The 18,139-nt window shown below is 39.2% G+C and overlaps 1 protein-coding gene and 1 long non-coding RNA gene across 2 annotated transcripts in view; one reads left to right on the top strand and one right to left on the bottom strand.

The window, feature by feature from the left end:
• The window catches only part of LOC104116655 (agamous-like MADS-box protein AGL27), a 29,393-nt gene that overhangs the window by 392 nt on the left and 10,862 nt on the right, over window positions 1–18,139 (bottom strand). The window contains exons 2-6 of the mRNA XM_009627555.4: window positions 2,791–2,869; window positions 2,017–2,072; window positions 1,847–1,946; window positions 1,380–1,421; window positions 91–132 (exon numbers count right to left, since the gene is read on the bottom strand). Of these exons, the coding sequence (XP_009625850.1) occupies window positions 91–132; window positions 1,380–1,421; window positions 1,847–1,946; window positions 2,017–2,072; window positions 2,791–2,869 (319 nt within the window). The remainder of the gene's footprint in view (window positions 1–90; window positions 133–1,379; window positions 1,422–1,846; window positions 1,947–2,016; window positions 2,073–2,790; window positions 2,870–18,139) is intronic.
• On the top strand, window positions 4,034–7,570 carry LOC138896941 (uncharacterized). Its single transcript, XR_011410569.1, has 3 exons — window positions 4,034–4,169; window positions 4,547–4,632; window positions 7,432–7,570. It is a non-coding gene; the product is annotated as an uncharacterized lncRNA (long non-coding RNA).

Here is an 18,139-nt window from a genome sequence, read left to right as displayed (position 1 = left end):
TCGTCATTTAGAAAACCATGGAACATATATCTATACAGCCAACACCTAATTTGTGCTAGCAAAAGAGAAGATCTATCATTTAAGATTTACCCTGTCTTCCAGAAGTTTGTTTTCTTCCCTCAGCAGTTTTTCCTGCAGAGAAGAGTCTAAGGTCATATCTTCTGTCACGCGTAGTGTAATGGCAACTTAACATCATATTAATTCTCCCTCAAATAATAATGTATTCTGGTCACAGAGTAGAAATTCCAGGAGAACTCATTTGACTTATATAGTAGCTCCAGAATTTTAACAGAAGTAGGTAGAGCTGTGGACAAGTAACACGACTTAAAAAAAAAGGGCAGCTCGGTGCACTAAGCTCCCGCTGCGGGGTCCGGGGAAGGGCCGGACCACAAGGGTCTATTGTACGCCGCCTTACCCTGCGTTTCTGCATGGTGCTGTTTTAACGGCTCGAATCCGTGACTTCCTGGTCACATGGCAGCAACTTTACCAGTTACGCCAAGGCTTCCCTTCACAAGAAGGACTTAAAGGAACAAAAACTATTCTATCAGTCGTTCAAAAATAATTTACACTTTATCTTATGCAGTGGTAGATAAAATATGATCTTAGGCTCAGGTATTCAAGATCACAAGTTGTTCTCTCCTCCGTCACAATGCTGTGGTTCCAAGGGGCACTTGTTTCAGGAAGATGAGAAGCCTAGATTGTGAGTTTGGTAGTAAAAACCCCTGGCACATTTTAGTCCTGCTGATCATGGATCAGTATTGGTTGAAATCATCTATGCTTAAGAATTTGAATTAAGATGGCATGCAAGTTCTAGGTGGTCACACGAAACTAATCCATGCAAATATAGCATAATATGAGTCGATATCCGGGGAGCCAAAGACAAAGGGATAACATGGCTATGATAGAGTAACTTCACAGGAAATGAAAGTGCAAATGACAGACCAAACTCTTGAGTTCACATGAAGTGCTGAAGTGCGGTGGACGAACTGAAGGATTTTTTCGGAGAATAAGTCATTTTCTGGTGTTCTATTAGAAAATATTTTTCTGAAGGAAAATATTTTTCACCGAACGCGGAACAATGACTTTCCTGACTTTCAGCCCAAAGTCCTTTTCTTCACAACTATCACAACTCTTTAACTTCATGCACAACTATCCAACTCTTGATTATCAAAACATTGTCATGTTAGCTAACGTCATTATAAAGATTTAGTTAATGTTTTTGGAGATAAATATTTCCATTCTTCCATTTTCCAACCAAACACTGAAATCGTTTTCCACAAAATATCTTTCAGAAAAAAGTGATTTTTCGCAGACATTTTCCAAGAAATGTTTTCCGTCATATACCAAACACATTTGTGAGAGTAGCAGCCGAGACTTACCTTCTCTTGAAGACTCTTGATATATTCAACCATCAAATGTGTCTGTATAAAACAAAACAAGTTAAATTTGCTTCCAAGGAGAAATAAATGTTAAACCACACTTAAAAAGACATGGAAATACTTGTAAAAAGACAAAGTGAGGTAAATGGAAGTAAAAGGAGTAGCTGGTGAAATCATGAAAAATTAGAGGACTAGAAAGTAAATCAAGACAAACTAACAAATCACTAGCTGGGATAAGATTACAAGAGAGATAAAGAATGAGAACACTGAACTACACTAGCTAGGGGTTGTAACGCCTAAAAAACATGATGATGTAGCGATATCAACACTGCCCTGGTTTCAGGTGCTAGCTAGTAAGCTTGAGGCAATAAGGGCAGCTGGAGCTTTTCTGCACAGTTCAACACCAGAGTTCCAAATGATGCAACTTTAAATATGGAAGAAAAAGACACAGAGGAATCCGTTATAACCTTCCGAGATCTGGCTTGCATCAGAGCAGATTGCAGTTGGTTTTCCAAATGGACAAGGTCAGTCACACTGAGACCATCAACATCAGGCTCCTCGAGTTGCCTTTCAAATAGGGACAGAGAATCAGTACTATACCTTTCAAGAAATGAAAGAGAAGCATGAAGGTCAGTACCTTTCTACTGTTTGTAACAGTTCTCCCACTGTCATGAAGCTTGCATATTTAGAGTGCTATTTCCACCTCACAAGGATAGGTAACTTTCAGTACTTGGACTGTAAAATGATTACCAGAGAAATTGAATAACACACAATTAATTGATAATAAGTTATTCCATATATGAAGAATAACTTCAGAGGTTTTTTTTTTAGGTCCAATAAAAAACTAATAGTGTCTAGCGAGATACTTTTTGGTTGATTAACATGATTTCAGGAGATTTGATTATATTTAGGAGATTGTTGATTAGCATGATTTTAGGAGATTTGATTATATTTAGAAGATTTGATTTTATTTGATAGCTGGACTGATTGTATAGATTTATTTTATTTCCTTAATTAGGTTTAGGAGATTTGTATAAATTCCCTCGCTCATGGGATGTAAACATACACAGAAATACAAGAAGTCTTTTCTTCTTCTCAAAATATACATTGTTAGGCACTATGATGACAAGTTACTATCGTAATCACTACATACGAGGTTGGACCTTCAAGTCAGGTGGCACACCAACCGGACATGTATGTTAGTGTCTATAGACCTACTCAGAATGCAGGAAGTTGCACTCAGATGCTACAGTGCAATTTTTCTTCGGGATGGGGGGGAGGGGGACTATGTGTCTAAGGAGTTGCTTGATGCTGTACATAGAGTTATTAAAGTTGACGTATTTCAGGTATCCGGAGAGAATCTTAATCTGTAAAGAGAGAACTAATTAATCAAGACAAACTACACAAATACCTCTGTGTCAGAAACATCTCCAGAGATCTCTTTTTCTGCTTCCACATGGTTGTGATATCGTCGAACGATCTCTACCAGGCTGAACCATACAATATTGTGAGATACGATTATTGATGGGTAAGTACACAAAATTGTAGCATACGTTTATTGATGGTTACGTACAAGAGCAATAACGTTAGGGACAGATCTTTTTTTTTCTTTTTCTTTTCTTTTTTTTTTTTTTTTTTTTGGGGGGGGGGGGGGGGGGGGGGGGGGTTCTTCAGAAGATTCTGAACAAAATTTATGGTTTTCAATATCAGTGAGCACTGGGCACTATACCATTGATTATACGCTTTTTCCCTGATAACAAAGTTAGTGCAATAAATTAGTCAAGTAACCACAAAATCTGTAAACTGCAAAATAATTAGTCAGCGCTCTCGAATTCAGTAACTAGGAGTGCATGCAGCAGTTTTAAAGGAAACAAGCAGCCAAGGTAAGCTAATGGGAAATTTCTTGGGATGCCATGATTCAAAAAATCAGGTTTTTGGTCTCTAAATATGTGAACTTTGTCAAATCGGTGCTACGACTTGTTGGTTGTACAGGCATTTGATCTTATTGAAGAGTCCAGCTAGAGTCTAAATAGAACTCACATTTTAGTTAAGGAAGGAACTATCATCTCTTTTATTGCTTCATTTTTTTTGTCCGGAGCAAGTTCCATTTTAACTAAGCCTCTCTTCAAACCAGTGCTGGTTTTGGTATCCGTCTCAACGATCCCAGTAATGCCCTTTTTTTTAAAAAAAATTCCTGTCTTATCCTCCAGAAAGAAGGGAAACTAGGAAGAAATTGCAACCCACATTCGACAACAGCAAAAGGGGATGAAATGGACCCCAGCTCTAGCTTTTTATCGATATGAGACACATTGCCGAGAGAATCTCCTAGAGCATATCGGTCTATATGAACATTCTGTCTAGTAATTTCAGTCCCTTGCTACTAACTAATGTGCTGCAACCTTTAGTTAGTGGACAATTGGGTATATCCATGTGTTTTGGTAAATTCACCAGTTCCATATGTGGTGTCATAGTATGCTTGTGATCTCCTAGACGCTCATCTGGCACTACAATGACAAGTAAAATCACAAGCAGCTTGCACAAGTCCAGGCCTAAAACAATTATGTCTCTACATTCTTTCCTATTACTAGTTTTGTTCGGACTGGTAACAAGTACGTGACCTTGCTAAGGATAAAGATGCTGAACGGTGTGAAGAAAAAAAGACAAGGCAATAGGATCACTAGTAGGAATACTCTATATGATGAGATAACTGAACCAGTACGACACTGGTTTATAAGGAATCTAAAACATACATCAGATTTTACCGATGGTTTTTACAAGAACTTGCATTAGGTTGTTAGCCGAGGGTCTACCGGAAACATCCCAAAGTGTTCCCAGACCGCATGCATACATCCGTAAGTAACTTAGTGCAACATGGAAAATTTCATTGAGAGGAATCAGCAAATAAAAGAAAAACGGGTCAACAACATCAACATATGTATTTGAGAGATTGTCCTCGGGCTGAGGAGTGTCCACATGAGTTCGTTGAGGTGTTTACAGTGGTCCTCTTTTATATTCTGTCGAGAGTTCGGATTGCTCCACCTAAGTAAAACAGCCTCTCTACTTCATAAGGTAGAGGTAAGGTCTGCGTACACATTACGCTCCCCAAACCCCACTTGTGCGATCCAACTGGGTTTGTTATTGTTGTTGTTGTTGCATTAGGCTGTTAGACCAATCTCTGGGATGACACAACCAGATTGGCTAAGGGAATGGTACCAAGAGGGCTCTAAATGGTTGATTCGGATTGGATCAAGTAGTAGAAAGTGAGACCAAATGACCAGTCTGACCGTACAATGATAATCATTTCTTGTACATATAGAATGTGAAAATCTGTGGTGAAGCTACAGTGTGTTAAGGCGGATCACTCGACACCCTTCACCGGAAAGAAAATTATACTGTGTATATAGGTAAAATAATTAGTTCATACTTATATGCATTAAACCTTGAACACCTTTCACACAACCAAGAAAAGTAGCCCGACAGTAAAGAGTGTTCAAATTGGCTTCATGGTTGTTGTTTCGACTCTTGCTTCTGACGTTTTTGCTTCATTTCCCTATTTTAAACGAGAAGAAACCTCTAGTCGTCTCCATTGCTCTCCGCCATCCCCAAGCCCCGCTCCACACTCGCCTCTCTCGTCTCCAACAATTCTATTCTCGCTTTCTATTTGATTTTCTTTTTCGGTTGCTTCCAACAAAATTGATTTGTATTAACTTCCGTTTTCATCTACATTCTCAAAAGCATGCTTTGACTTTTCCAAGAATACAATGTCTTTAATAATTGTAAAATTTGATTATTGTGAAAGAAGAAAATTCATATTTTTCTTTTTGGTTGGGCTGTAATTTTGTGTTGTGTGATTAATCTTGTAATTACGATCAGAAGCGGACCTACATTGAGGCTTGAGGGGTCACGGGACCCCATTAGCGTAGGCAAAACTATATATGTATATATATATATATATATATATTTATCTGCATACAGTTGTGACCCCTTAAAGAGGCGAACTAGAGGAGTGGTTTTGTGGGGCGCTTAAGTTTCTGCCTTTGCTGGATGTCGTGGGTTCAAAACACATTTTCATATCTTTCTCCTCTCCTTTTTAGTTTACTTCTTTTAATTCAACTAATGTTTACACATAATAGTCAACTTACTTATTTTATTCTTTTTCAAATCCCTCCCTTAAAAGTAAAAGCCTCAAATTGCAACTTATCGCACTTCAGAAGTAGAAAAATACAAATCCTTCTGCCAGAACTTTCTTCAAAAATCACTTTAACAAAGTAGCGGATATCCGTCAACTCTGGCTCAGCAATGACAACTAATTAAGAGTTTGAGACTTTTCTTCAGTTCTTTAACTATTTGGACACCCTTAATATAGATTTGTTTAGTAAGTTTTTTGATAATTTATGATGTTTGAACACCTTTTTGATCATAGACCCCTTTTTTAATTGAGAAGAAATTTTAAAGTTTGAAACAATCTTAAATCAAATACCTTCCCTTTCCGTAGTACCTATTTTGCGAAGAAATCTCTCTCTTTGTTCGATGATTTCTATTACTTTAGAACTTTTATTTATTTATACTTGGATGAAAAGTCATCATAATCATTGAGTTTTCAAAGAGTTGCTCGCCAAATTTTATCGCTAGTAATTAGCATACAATGGTGCCCCCGTCGTACTCAAATCCTGGGTCCGCCTCTGATTACAATACTTAAATTCACTTAAGTTTCAATAAACTTGGAGGAATATTTTCATAAAGTACAAAAACAAGTTCGAAGTCCCAAAATTAACCTAACCGTAAGAAAATGTCAACCAATCAGATTTTCCAGTGCATCAAACTGATTTAAGTGCTCTAAAGGCTTATTCGGCTAAAAGAACTTCAACTTTGAATTATCATCCAGACCGTGGAATTTCACTAGTGATATTTCTCTGTCGATGTCTTTTGTTCTAGTTTTGATTTATACAATTGTTAGTTCTATTATAAGTGTTTTTATACAACAACAAAATAACAAACCCGGTGAAATCTCACAAGTAGGGTCTGAGAAGAGTAATTGTACGCAAACCTTACCCCTACCTTGTAAAGGTAGAGAGACTGTTTCCGATAGCCTCTCGGCTCAAGGAAGGCATAATCCCAACGGTCGTGAAAAATAAATACGCCGCTGAAGAAGCGATGGTAAAAGAAACAGTAATAAAAACAAGAAAAATAAGATAACTGAAGCAAAAAATAGCAGGTAGTAATAAAAACGAAGAGTAATAAAATACGGGAGTAATATCGAAGAAAAACGTGTGCAGGTCCTCAATAAGATGAAGATGCATCATGTCCTTCCTAATCACATCTCTCCAATACTTCTTTGGCCTACCTCTGCCTTTCCTTAGACCCACCATTGCCAACCTCTCACACCTACTCACTGGGACATCCGTGCATCTCTTCTTCACACGTATGATTTAGCTAAATATTTATGCAGAGACTGAGACTTAGGCAGAAAGCTTGATTATTCCCTCAAGCTTGGTTGGGGATTTATAGCTATTACAAAGTGTCCATATTTGGTAAATGTATAATTACATAATCAAATTCTAATCAAATACCTAAGATCCCTAATCAAATCATCATGATTCTATGCCAATCACATAATATCTCCTAATCAAATCATCATGATTTTATGCAAATCACATCATATCTCAACGCTCCCTCTCAAGCTGGAGCGTACATATCATAAGCTCCAGGCTTATTACAAGGACGTCAATGATTTAGTAAGAACATATGCCGGTCAATCATTCGAGCTAGCAAAACTGGTGGTTATACATCCTGACTCAATCTTCTGTCAAATGAAATGACCGTCCACCTCTATATGTTTTGTCCTCTCATGAAAAACAGGATTTGAGGCAATGTGAAGCGCATCTTGATTGTCGCATATTAGCTTCATCTGGTTGACGTCTACACACCTTAATACTTGAAGAAGTTGTTTCAACCAGATAAGCTCACAACTGGCAAGAGCCATAGTTCGATATTCGCCTTCAGCACTAGATCTAGCGAAAACGCTTACTTTTTGCTCTTCCAAGAGATTAAGTTCCCTCCAATCATGACACAATATCCAAAGTGGAACGTCTGTCTGATGGAGAACCTGCCTAATTTGCATTAGAATATCCAATAATATCAAGGTGACCCTTGTCTTCATATATCAATACTTGTCATGGAGCTCTTTTTATGTATCTGAGGATACGGAATGACCTTTACGCGGGGCTTGAAGAAACTGGCTAACTACACTCATTGCGAATGAGATATCTAGTCGTGTAATAGTGAGATAATTCAATTTCCCAACCAGTCTTTGGTATTTGCCTAGGTCATCTAGCAGCTCCCCCTATCTAGGAACAAGTTTGACATTCTGATCCATAGGAGTATCAATCGATTTACAATTTGTCATACATGCCTCCTCTGGAATATCCAAAGCATACCTCCTTAGTGAGATTGCAATGCCTGTCTTGGATTGTGCTACCTCGATCTCCAAAATTACTTTAACTTTCCCAAATCTTTGGTTTGAAAGTTGTTGGATAGATGTTGCTTTAGCTAAAGAATTCCTTCTTGATTATTGCATGTTATAACGATGTAATCAACGTAGACTAACAGGTAGATACATTTATCTGGACCATCACGCCGATAAAAAAACAGAATGATCTGCTGCACTTCGAGACATCCCAATCCCAAACTGCCGGACCACTGAACTAAATCTCCCAAACCATGCTCTTGGAGATTGTTTCAAACCATAAAGTGATCGCTTTAGATAGCATACTAAGTGTGACTCCCCCTGAGCAACAAATCCTAGTGGTTGCTCCATATATACCTCCTCGGCTAGCTCTCCATGCAAAAATGCATTCTTAATATCCAGCTGATGAAGCGTCCAATGACGCATTGCTGCTACAGAGATAAGTAGCCAGACAGACGCAATTTTGGCAACTGGAGAAAAAATGTCACCATAATCAAGGCCATATATCTGAGTATATCCTTTGGCAACAAGGCGAGCTTTCAATCGATCAATCTTGCCATCAGGACCTACTTTCACTGTATAGACCCAACGACATCCAACAGTAAATTTGCCCTTTGAAAATTGAACCAACTCCCAAGTGTTATTGGCCTATAGAGTATTCATTTCTTCCATCATGGCATCTGTCCACCCTGGATGTTCAAATGTTTCACTAACAGTCTTAGGTTAGGAACAAAAGATAAAGTGGACACAAAGGTATAGTATGATGGAGATAAAAGATGATAACTCAAGTAATTATAAATAAGGTGTTGATTTCAGGTAGTGCTAATACATTTGTGAATAGCAATGGGTGGAGTCGTTGTGTCTGATGAAGGCCTGACTGGAGTGGGTGACGTAATGAGTCATCAGGAGCTAACAATGTACCTGATCATGAGAAGAATTATTATTAGGGTTAATGATGATGTCACGTATAAACTTGAAGAGGAGGACCCGAGCTAACCTAAGAGCTGACTTGTGGTATGGGAAGTATAAAAACAAGCAGAGCTTGGGGAATTAGATTCGTGTTTGTAGTATTTGGTGAAAAATAAGGAGATGTCTCAAAGAAAGTTACATCCGCTGAGATAAAATATTTATTTGTAGTTGGATCACAACATCTGTAACCTTTTTGGAGATGAAAGTATCCTAGGAAGACACATTTAACCGAGTTGGCTTAAAGTTTATCATACCCATTATTGTAATGAATAAAACAAATATAACCGAATATTCACAATGGAAGATGATGAGAACTTTGTACTGGAAAGAGAATGGAATGAGGACTCTGATGTCGTAGCAAAGTAGAGGACATACGGTTAATTAGATAACAAGCAGTGAGAATGGCATCCCCCCAAAAACGAAGAGGCATATGATGATGTATAGTCGCAGCAAAGTAGAGGACATACGGTTCATTAGATAACAAGCAGTGAGAATGGCATCCCCCCAAAAACGAAGAGGCATATGATGGTGTATAGGTAAGGTACGGGCAGTTTCGATGAGATGCCGAATTTTTCGTTCGGCAACTCCATTTTGTTGTGGAGTATATACACAAGTCTGGTGAATAATTTCCTGAGATGACATAAACTGACAAAGGGATATGATAAGTACTCCTTGGCATTATCACTGCGTAATAACTTTATTGAAACATCAAATTGATTACGAATCTCTGCACAAAACTTTTAAAAAATAGAGAACAGTTCAGAACGATTGTTCATTAAAAATACCCATGTGCAACAAGAATAGTCATTAATGAAGGTTACAAAATAATGAAACCCTAAACTTGACATAACACGAACTTGGACCCCATATGTCTGAGTGCACAATGTCAAACATAGATAAAGCTCTATTATTGTCTCGTTCGGAAAAAGAAGTGTGAGTGTCTTTCCCAGTTAACATGTCTCACATTCGAATAAAGACAACTAAGAAAGACTAGGAACTAATTTCTGTAGTTTAGTGAGACTTGGATGGCCGAGACGGCTGTGGAGAAGATCAGTGGAGGCAATGGAAGTAAAGGAAAATGGTGATCGAGGCTTGGACAATATGGTATAGTCCGTGTGACTTATGTCCTGTTCCAATCGTCCTCCCCGTACTCCGGTCCTGTTTGCATAACAACAGAGTTAGGTGTCGTTGCAATTTAGGCTTTTGGTTAATTAGCTAATAGAGATAAAATTAAACGGGGATTCCGAAGTATAAAACCGAGTTTAAAGAAACAGAGGAAAGAATTTGCACTTCTCCTATTCCTTTAACCACAGTTTGTGGACCATTCGCAAAGTGTAACAACAAAGAGATTTGAAGAAGAAGAGAGATGGAGAAAGATTCTGTGAGAAAGCACGGGAGAAAATATGTTATTGATATTGGATCTTCAATATAATACAATACAAGAGGTCCTTATTTATAGCTATACTATACAAGGACATACTACTCCTATTCCAATGTGAGACAAGACTACACTATATATATAGCTGTAAACTAACACTCCCCCTCAAGCCGGTGCATACAAATCATATGTACCGAGCTTGTTACATATATAATCAATACGAGGACCAGTGAGAGACTTGGTAAAAATATTTGCAAGTTGATCATTCGACCTCACAAACTTTATAGCAATCTCTCCTGAAAGTATCTTTTCTCCGACGAAGTGACAATCAATCTCAATGTGTTTAGTTCTCTCATGGAATACCGGATTTGATGCAATATGAAGGGCAACTTGATTATCGCACACAAGTTCCATCCGACTGGTTTCACCAAATTTCAACTCCTTGAGCAATTGTTTGGTCCAGACTAACTCACATGTTGCCATAGCCATTGCTCGATATTCTGCTTCTGCACTAGACCGAGCAACTACATTCTGTTTCTTGCTTTCCAGGACACCAAATTGCCTCCTACTAAAATACAATATCCAGATGTAGAACGTATGTCAGAAGGTGATCCTGCCCAATCAGCATCTGAGTATCTAACGATCTGCTCATGACCTCGATCCTCAAACAGTAACCCTTTGCCTGGAGCCGATTTTATATACCGAATAATGCGGACAACTGCATCCCAATAACTATCACAGGGAGAATTCATAAACTGACTTACAACACTCACAGGATAAGAAATGTCGGGCCTAGTCACTGTGAGATAATTTAATTTTCCAACCAGCCGCCTATAGCTTGCAGGATCGCTACGCGGCTCCCCCTCTCCTGGCAGAAGTTTAGAATTCGGATCCATCGTAGTGTCAACAGTTCTGCAACCTATCATCCTTGTCTCCTCAAGAATGTCTAAAGCATATTTTCTTTCAGAAATAACAATACCTGAGCTAAACTGGGTAACCTCAATACCTAGAAAGTACTTCAATCTGCCTAGATCCTTAGTTTGGAAGTGCTGAAAGAGATGTTGCTTCAGATTGGTAATACCATCCTGATCATTGCCAGTAATAACAATATATACCAGATAAATACAGAGACTTGGAGCAGAGTGCCGATAAAACACAGAGTGATCAGCTTCACTACGAGTCATGCCAAACTCCGGGATAATCGTGTTGAACTTACCAAACCAGGCTCGAGGAGACTGCTTTAGACCATAAAGTGACCGACGCAAGCGACATACAAGGCCACGAGACTCCCCTTGATCAACAAAACCAGGTGGTTGCTCCATATAAACCTCATCCTCAAGATCACCATGAAGAAAGGCATTCTTAATGTCCAGCTGATAGAGGGGCCAATGACGAACCGCAGCCATGGATAGAAAAAGGTGGACTGGAGCTACTTTAGCCACAGGAGAGAAGGTATCACTGTAATCGAGCCCAAATATCTGAGTATATCCTTTGGCAACAAGACGGGCCTTAAGTCGATCAATCTGGCCATCGGGACTAACTTTGACTACATAAACCCAACGACAACCAACAGTAGATTTACCTGAGGGAAGAGGAACAAGCTCCCAAGTACCACTTGTATGTAAAGCAGACATCTCGTCACTCATAGCATGTCGCCATCCTGGATGAGACAATGCTTCACCCGTAGACTTAGGGATGGAAACCGAGGACAAAGAAGATATAAAAGCATAATGGGGAGATGACAGACGATGATAACTCAAACCGACATAATGAGGATTAGGGTTAAGGGTGGTCCGTATACCTTTCCGAAGTGCAATCGGTGTACTAAGAGCAGGGTCCGCAGTAGGAGCAAGGTCAGGTGCAGGACGAGAATCAGTTGGGCCTGATGTAGGGCGCGAACGACGATGATAAGTCAAGAGTGGTATTCCTGTGGCTGGAGAACTAGGAGGAACAACACTAGACTCCTCAACGGTTGGTATGGGTGAAACCTCTGTGGTCGAAGGCGGAGGAGGAGCTATAGTAAGCTCCTCAAAGGTTGGTATAGGTAAGACCTCAGATATATCATGGTGGTCAGCAGAATTAAAGAAAGGTTTAGACTCAAAAAATGTGACGTCAGTTGACATAAGGTACCTACGAAGATCTGGAGAATAACAACGATATCCCTTCTGAACACGAGAATAACTAAGCAAGACACACTTGAGAGCACGAGGAGCTAACTTATCTTTCCCAGGGGCTAAGTTATGAACAAAACATGTGCTCCCAAAAACACGGGGTGGAAGAGAGTATAACGGTGACTGGGGAAACAATACTGAATGCGGAATCTGATCCTTGATGGGAGATGAAGGCATCCGATTAATCAAATAACAAGCCGTGAGAACTGCATCGCCCCAAAAACGCAACGGAACACGAGATTCAATTAGAAGTGTGTGAGCAGTCTCAATAAGGTGCCTATTCTTTCTCTCAGCAACCCCATTTTGCTGAGGGGTATAAGGACAAGATGTTTGATGAATAATTCCTTGAGAAGTCATAAACTACTGAAACTGAGAAGATAAATATTCTAAGGCATTATCACTGCGAAAAATGCGAATAGAAACACCAAATTAATTTTTGATTTCAGCACAGAAACTCTGGAATATAGAAAATAACTCAGAACGATCTTTCATTAAGAAAAGTCAAGTACATCTTGAATAATCATCAATGAAACTAACAAAATAACAAAATCCCAAGGTTGAACTGACTCTACTAGGACCCCATATATCAGAATGAACTAAGAAGAAGACAGACTCTGCATGACTCTCAACACTACGCGAAAAGGAGGCTCGGGTATGTTTCCCAAGATGACACGACTCACAATCTAATGTAGACAAACTAGATAAACTAGGCACCATCTTCTGAAGTTTGGATAAACTCGGATGTCCTAAACGTCTGTGGATTAGATCTGGAGGATCTGTAACTAGACATGTTGTGGAAGGACTGAGTGAGTTAAGGTAGTAAAGGCCTTCTGATTCACGTCCTGTACCAATTGTCTGTCCCGTACTGCGGTCCTGCATAATAAAAGAATCGTCAATAAAATATATACCACAATGGAGGGCATGAGTCAAACGACTAACAGATGCAAGACTAAAAGGACAGCCAGAGACATAAAGAACGGAATCTAGGGTGATAGAAGACACGGGATTAGCTTGTCCAACTCCTTTTGCCTTAATTTGACATCAATTGGCTAAAGTAACAGTGGGAAGAAACTGTGAATATACAATATTTGACAAAAGTGATATATTACCAGAGATGTGATCAGAAGCGCCTGAGTCCATGATCCATGGGCCAAGAGTACTAGAGTGGGAAACACAAGCAAAAGAATTACCAGTAACAAAAGTATCGGTCTGAGCAACTGAGGCTACTTGTAGAGATGTCTGCTTACTTGCTCGATACTGAAGGAACTCATTATATTCTTCTTTAGATAAAGAAAATCTCTGGTTACGTGTAGTCTCGATCTGAGTAATGTAAGCATTTTAGGGTGGACGACCATGTAAGGAATAACACATTTCACGAGTGTGTCCAAGTTTGTGACAATAAGAACACTTGGGTCTAGATCTTCCAAAACGACCTCCTCCTCGTCTATGCTCCATAGTTTGAGATGCCCGAACATCCACTGTCTGGGATGCAAGAATAGAGGAATCAAGTATCTGTGATGAGATCACTGGGTGACTTGGTGCTGCAGCAAGGCGGGGTAATCGAGAGAATAATTCATCAACTGTCGGGACAGTCGGACTAGCCAAAATCTGGTCGCGTACTGAATCAAGATCATTAGGAAGTCCAGCGAGGGTAAGAACAAGAAACATCTTCCATCGCTGCTCTTGTTGTTTTTCAACACTAGCAGAAACTGGCATCAACTTCTCAAATTCCTCCATGACTGCCTGTACTTGACCCAAGTAAGTAGACATGTCTAATTCCTATTTCTTTAAGTTTGTCATCCGCGATATCACATCATAGAAGCGAGATATGTCATTAGTGTATAAGGTGCGTGCCTTTGCCCAAACCAAATAACATGTTTGGAATGGACGAAACAAGGGCATCAACTTGGAATCAATAGATCGCCACAAGATGCTACATAACTAAGCATTGATCTTTGCCCAAAGTGCTATTGCCTTTTCATCTCCTTCGCTAGACTGTTTGATTAGATGATCTTGAACACCTTGGCCTCTACACCACAACTCGACAGATGAAGCCCAAGCTAAGTAGTTTGAACCTCCCATTAAAGGTTCCGAGATAATAATAGCACTAGAGCTTCTAGAACTCGTGTTTCTAGACCCAAAAGCATCAAATTCCAAATACATCGTTGCAAATTATTACCAAATAAGAGAAAAAATCAACTGTAATCCACTGAAACAGAGTAAGGGAACACAGAAACAAAATAAGGAAATACTGTAGCTGCCGGAATAGTACTGTAGCTGCCGGAAAAAACTCAAAGTGGTCGGAATGAAATGAAAACAGTAGGGGTAGGATCGGAATTACCAGGCGACCCCAACTGTTCTGAAGGAAGTTTTTCAAAAAATGGCCGGAAGTGGTTGTACGCGCCGGCGCGTGAGCTCACGCGCGTGAGCTTCTGGTGGCGCGTGAGGAGGCTGCTGCCGGAGATTTTCACTGGGGTTTGGTCGCCGGACAGTGAAGATTCTTGTGGTAGTGTTGGATTTTGCACAACACTGACGGAGACGAAGCAGACGCAAAACAGCCTTAAAAAAGAGTTGCCGGAAAAAGACTTCCGCTGACTGATTTCTCTTCCCAAAATCGCTGGAATTTATGCACAACGATAAATCTCTCACAATTGCTCTGATACCATGTGAGAAAGCATGGGAGAAAATATGTTATTGATATTGGATCTTCAATACAATACAAGAGGTTTTTATTTATAGTTATACTATACAAGGACATACTACTCCTATTCCAATGTGGGACAAGACTACACTATATAATACATAGCTGTAAACTAACAGATTCTTAGAACCGGAAATATGGTCAGATGCACAGAATCTAGTATCCATGGATAAGCGGGTGAAGGCCTGGTAAAACAAGCAAAGGAATTACAAGTTTGTACATTGCCAGGTGGAAGTGATTGTTGTTTTGTAGCTTGACACTACAAGTAATCATTGTAATTTGCTCTAGTCAAAGTAATGGAATCTTTAGATTGACTCTCTGCATCTCAAATGGTTTGAGCAACATGAGCCATGGGGCGGTTGTTGTGTGGTGGTCGACCATATAGTTTCCAACAAGTATTTAGAGTATGACCTGCCATGTTGCAATGATTACAGTAGGATCTGGTACTTTTACCTTACCCTTTTTGATAGCCATTCTAAACTTGCAAATTCGTATTCAACAGAAGTTTCAGCTCCACTAGTATCAACTGGTTGTGAAAAGATGCGCAATAACCGAGCTGAAACATCTTTTAAGGAGGGAACCGTGGGACTTGCCGAAATCTGATCCCATACAAAACCAAGATCAGATCGTAGTCCTTTCAAAGCTAGAACCATAAAGAACTTATCCCGTTGTTGCTCTTATTAGAAATACTATCAGAAAGTAGCATGAGAGAGTTAAATTCATGTTTCAAAGTTTTTATTTGTCCCATGTAACTTGCTATATCTTTATTATTTTGGACCATATCTGAGACTACTTTGTATACGCGTTGAAGTTCAATTCAACCACAATTGTTCCATCAGTCTATCAATAAAGTTTCTATCTTCACTAAAAATATTTGTACTAAAAGTTCTCGACCATATATAACAATTCGTGGAGTTATGTATTGCTATAGAGGTAGCTTGTTCGTCAATCTCCTAAATCTTATTGAGAAATAGTCTTGACGAGTGATCCCAAGTGTTGTTACATGACAAGGGTGTGCAAAAATAAGTTATTATTGATACGAAAACATTTGTGGAAGAAAATTAGTGTGTATTTACATAGCAACTCTTGGAAGATATATTGACATTCCTTGCATGTTAATTATAAACGGTTTGAACATCGGGAACTCCTGAACTGAAATGGATGAGTAGAGATCCATGAAGCGGTTCATCAATGTATATTCAGCAGGGTTCAATGACTCGATCATTCAATCTACCTAGACCTTTTATTATATGTTGTCTCTTTTTTACCGATAGTATTAGTACAACAACAACAACCCAGTATAATCCCACTAGTGGGGTCTGGGGAGGGTAGTGTGTACGCAGACCTTACCCCTACCCTGAGGTAGAGAGGCTGTTTCCGATAGACCCTCGGCTTCCTCCCTCCAAGAACTCCCCACCTTGCTCTTGGGGGGTAACTCGAACTCACAACCTCTTGGTTGGAAGTGGAGGGTGCTTACCACTAGAGCAGCCCACTCTTGTCTCTAAGAGTATTAGTACTATTCTTGTATTTCTTATCTCTAGATATTGTTAATATACATGAGTCTTTGTTTTTTTCTTTTCTTTTTACTGCTGTTGTTATGGTTGGTTGCTTCCTTGTCATTGTTCCTTGAGCCGTGGGTCTATCGGAAATAACCTTTCTACTTTCACAAGGTAGGGGTAAGGTCTGCGTACACACTACCCTCCCAGACTCCATACGAAGCCCCAGAAAATTTTTCTAACAAGATTAAGCCGAACTCGAGCTTAAGAGAATATTTTGCGAGACCTCGAAGTGCTTGCGAACCCACACGAGGGTAATAGGATCATTACAATAATTAGGCATGAAGGTAAGATGGATTTAAGGTCCTCAAGTTGTATGATTAAAGGCATAGATTGGAATGATTGAGCTAAGAGGGAGGAAAGGATTCCAGCAGACCTGCGTAGCCTTCTTGCGTCCTGCGTAGGCAAAAACAGAATGGAAGTGAGGGGGAAGACGTAAGGTGCGTAGGCTACACAGGCCTGCGTAGCCAATCTGCGTAGGCTACGCAATTTGCCTACGCACGCTATTTTCTATAAAAATAGGGGGATTCGGGGAGAGAGAGAAATTTCATTTTTGGCTAAGTTTTGGGTTCTAGAGAGAATGTGGAGCATCCCCAACCCAAATACACATAAAAGGTGAGTTTTATGGTATTTTTATAATGGATTAACACTAGTTAGTGATAGTATTAATATCTACATGGATTGAAATTCATAGGGATTCCTCTAATCTTCAAGAATCATTCAAAAGGGTTCAAGTTAGGGTTTGAACTACAAGAGGTAAAATCCCTACCCTACACTTAAATATATCTATGGATTAAGTATTTGGAATGTATTGTGAAGTAGAAAGTACCAATTGGTTGAAGAATTATGCTAGTCCTTAAAATGGGTATTGTGAGTTAGGGTTCTTGAATGGAGAAGAGGATGAATAGTGAATTTTTGAATCTTGTTAAGATGATTGGTGATCCTAGTGCTTCAATAGCTTAATCATGATTAAGTATTGAATCGTATAACATGTATTAGGTTTAAAGGCCAATGATGGAAGCAACTAAGGATAAAATGGATATGTATGGGTGAATTGGGCTTGTTGAAGACTTATAGTTAACTTGTGAACCTTAAATGGGTATCTACATATATTTGGATACATTTTGATGTCTTGGGATGTCTAATGTAGATATTGGCTTGTTGGCGACGTTTGAGAGTTAAAAATGAATTGAAGCGTCATACTATTATTTTGAAGCTTGGACTTGAAGTAAGTTGATTAATACTTACTCTTCTTGAGGGATTTTCTCTAAAATCATATTTGAGTTATTACGTGAGTTTGTAAATGTGCATCCATACTTGTGGGGACAAGCGGGAAAGGATGTCACCATGTATTTGGAGTTGTATTGCATAAAGAAAGTTTTGTTGTTTTACAATTGCAAAATCTTGTTTCTAAAGATTCGATGTCAAACGATGCTTGAGGAAAATGTTATAAGTTTTATTCAAACTTGAGTATTGGAAAGAATATAAAATATTTGAGTGCCGAAGATGTATTTTTATG

The sequence above is a fragment of the Nicotiana tomentosiformis genome, chromosome 8 (genome assembly GCF_000390325.3).
Source record: "Nicotiana tomentosiformis chromosome 8, ASM39032v3, whole genome shotgun sequence".
NCBI classification, from domain to species: Eukaryota; Viridiplantae; Streptophyta; class Magnoliopsida; order Solanales; family Solanaceae; genus Nicotiana; species Nicotiana tomentosiformis.
Note: the sequence above shows the minus strand (reverse complement) of the source record. Positions and strands in the feature narration are given on the sequence as shown.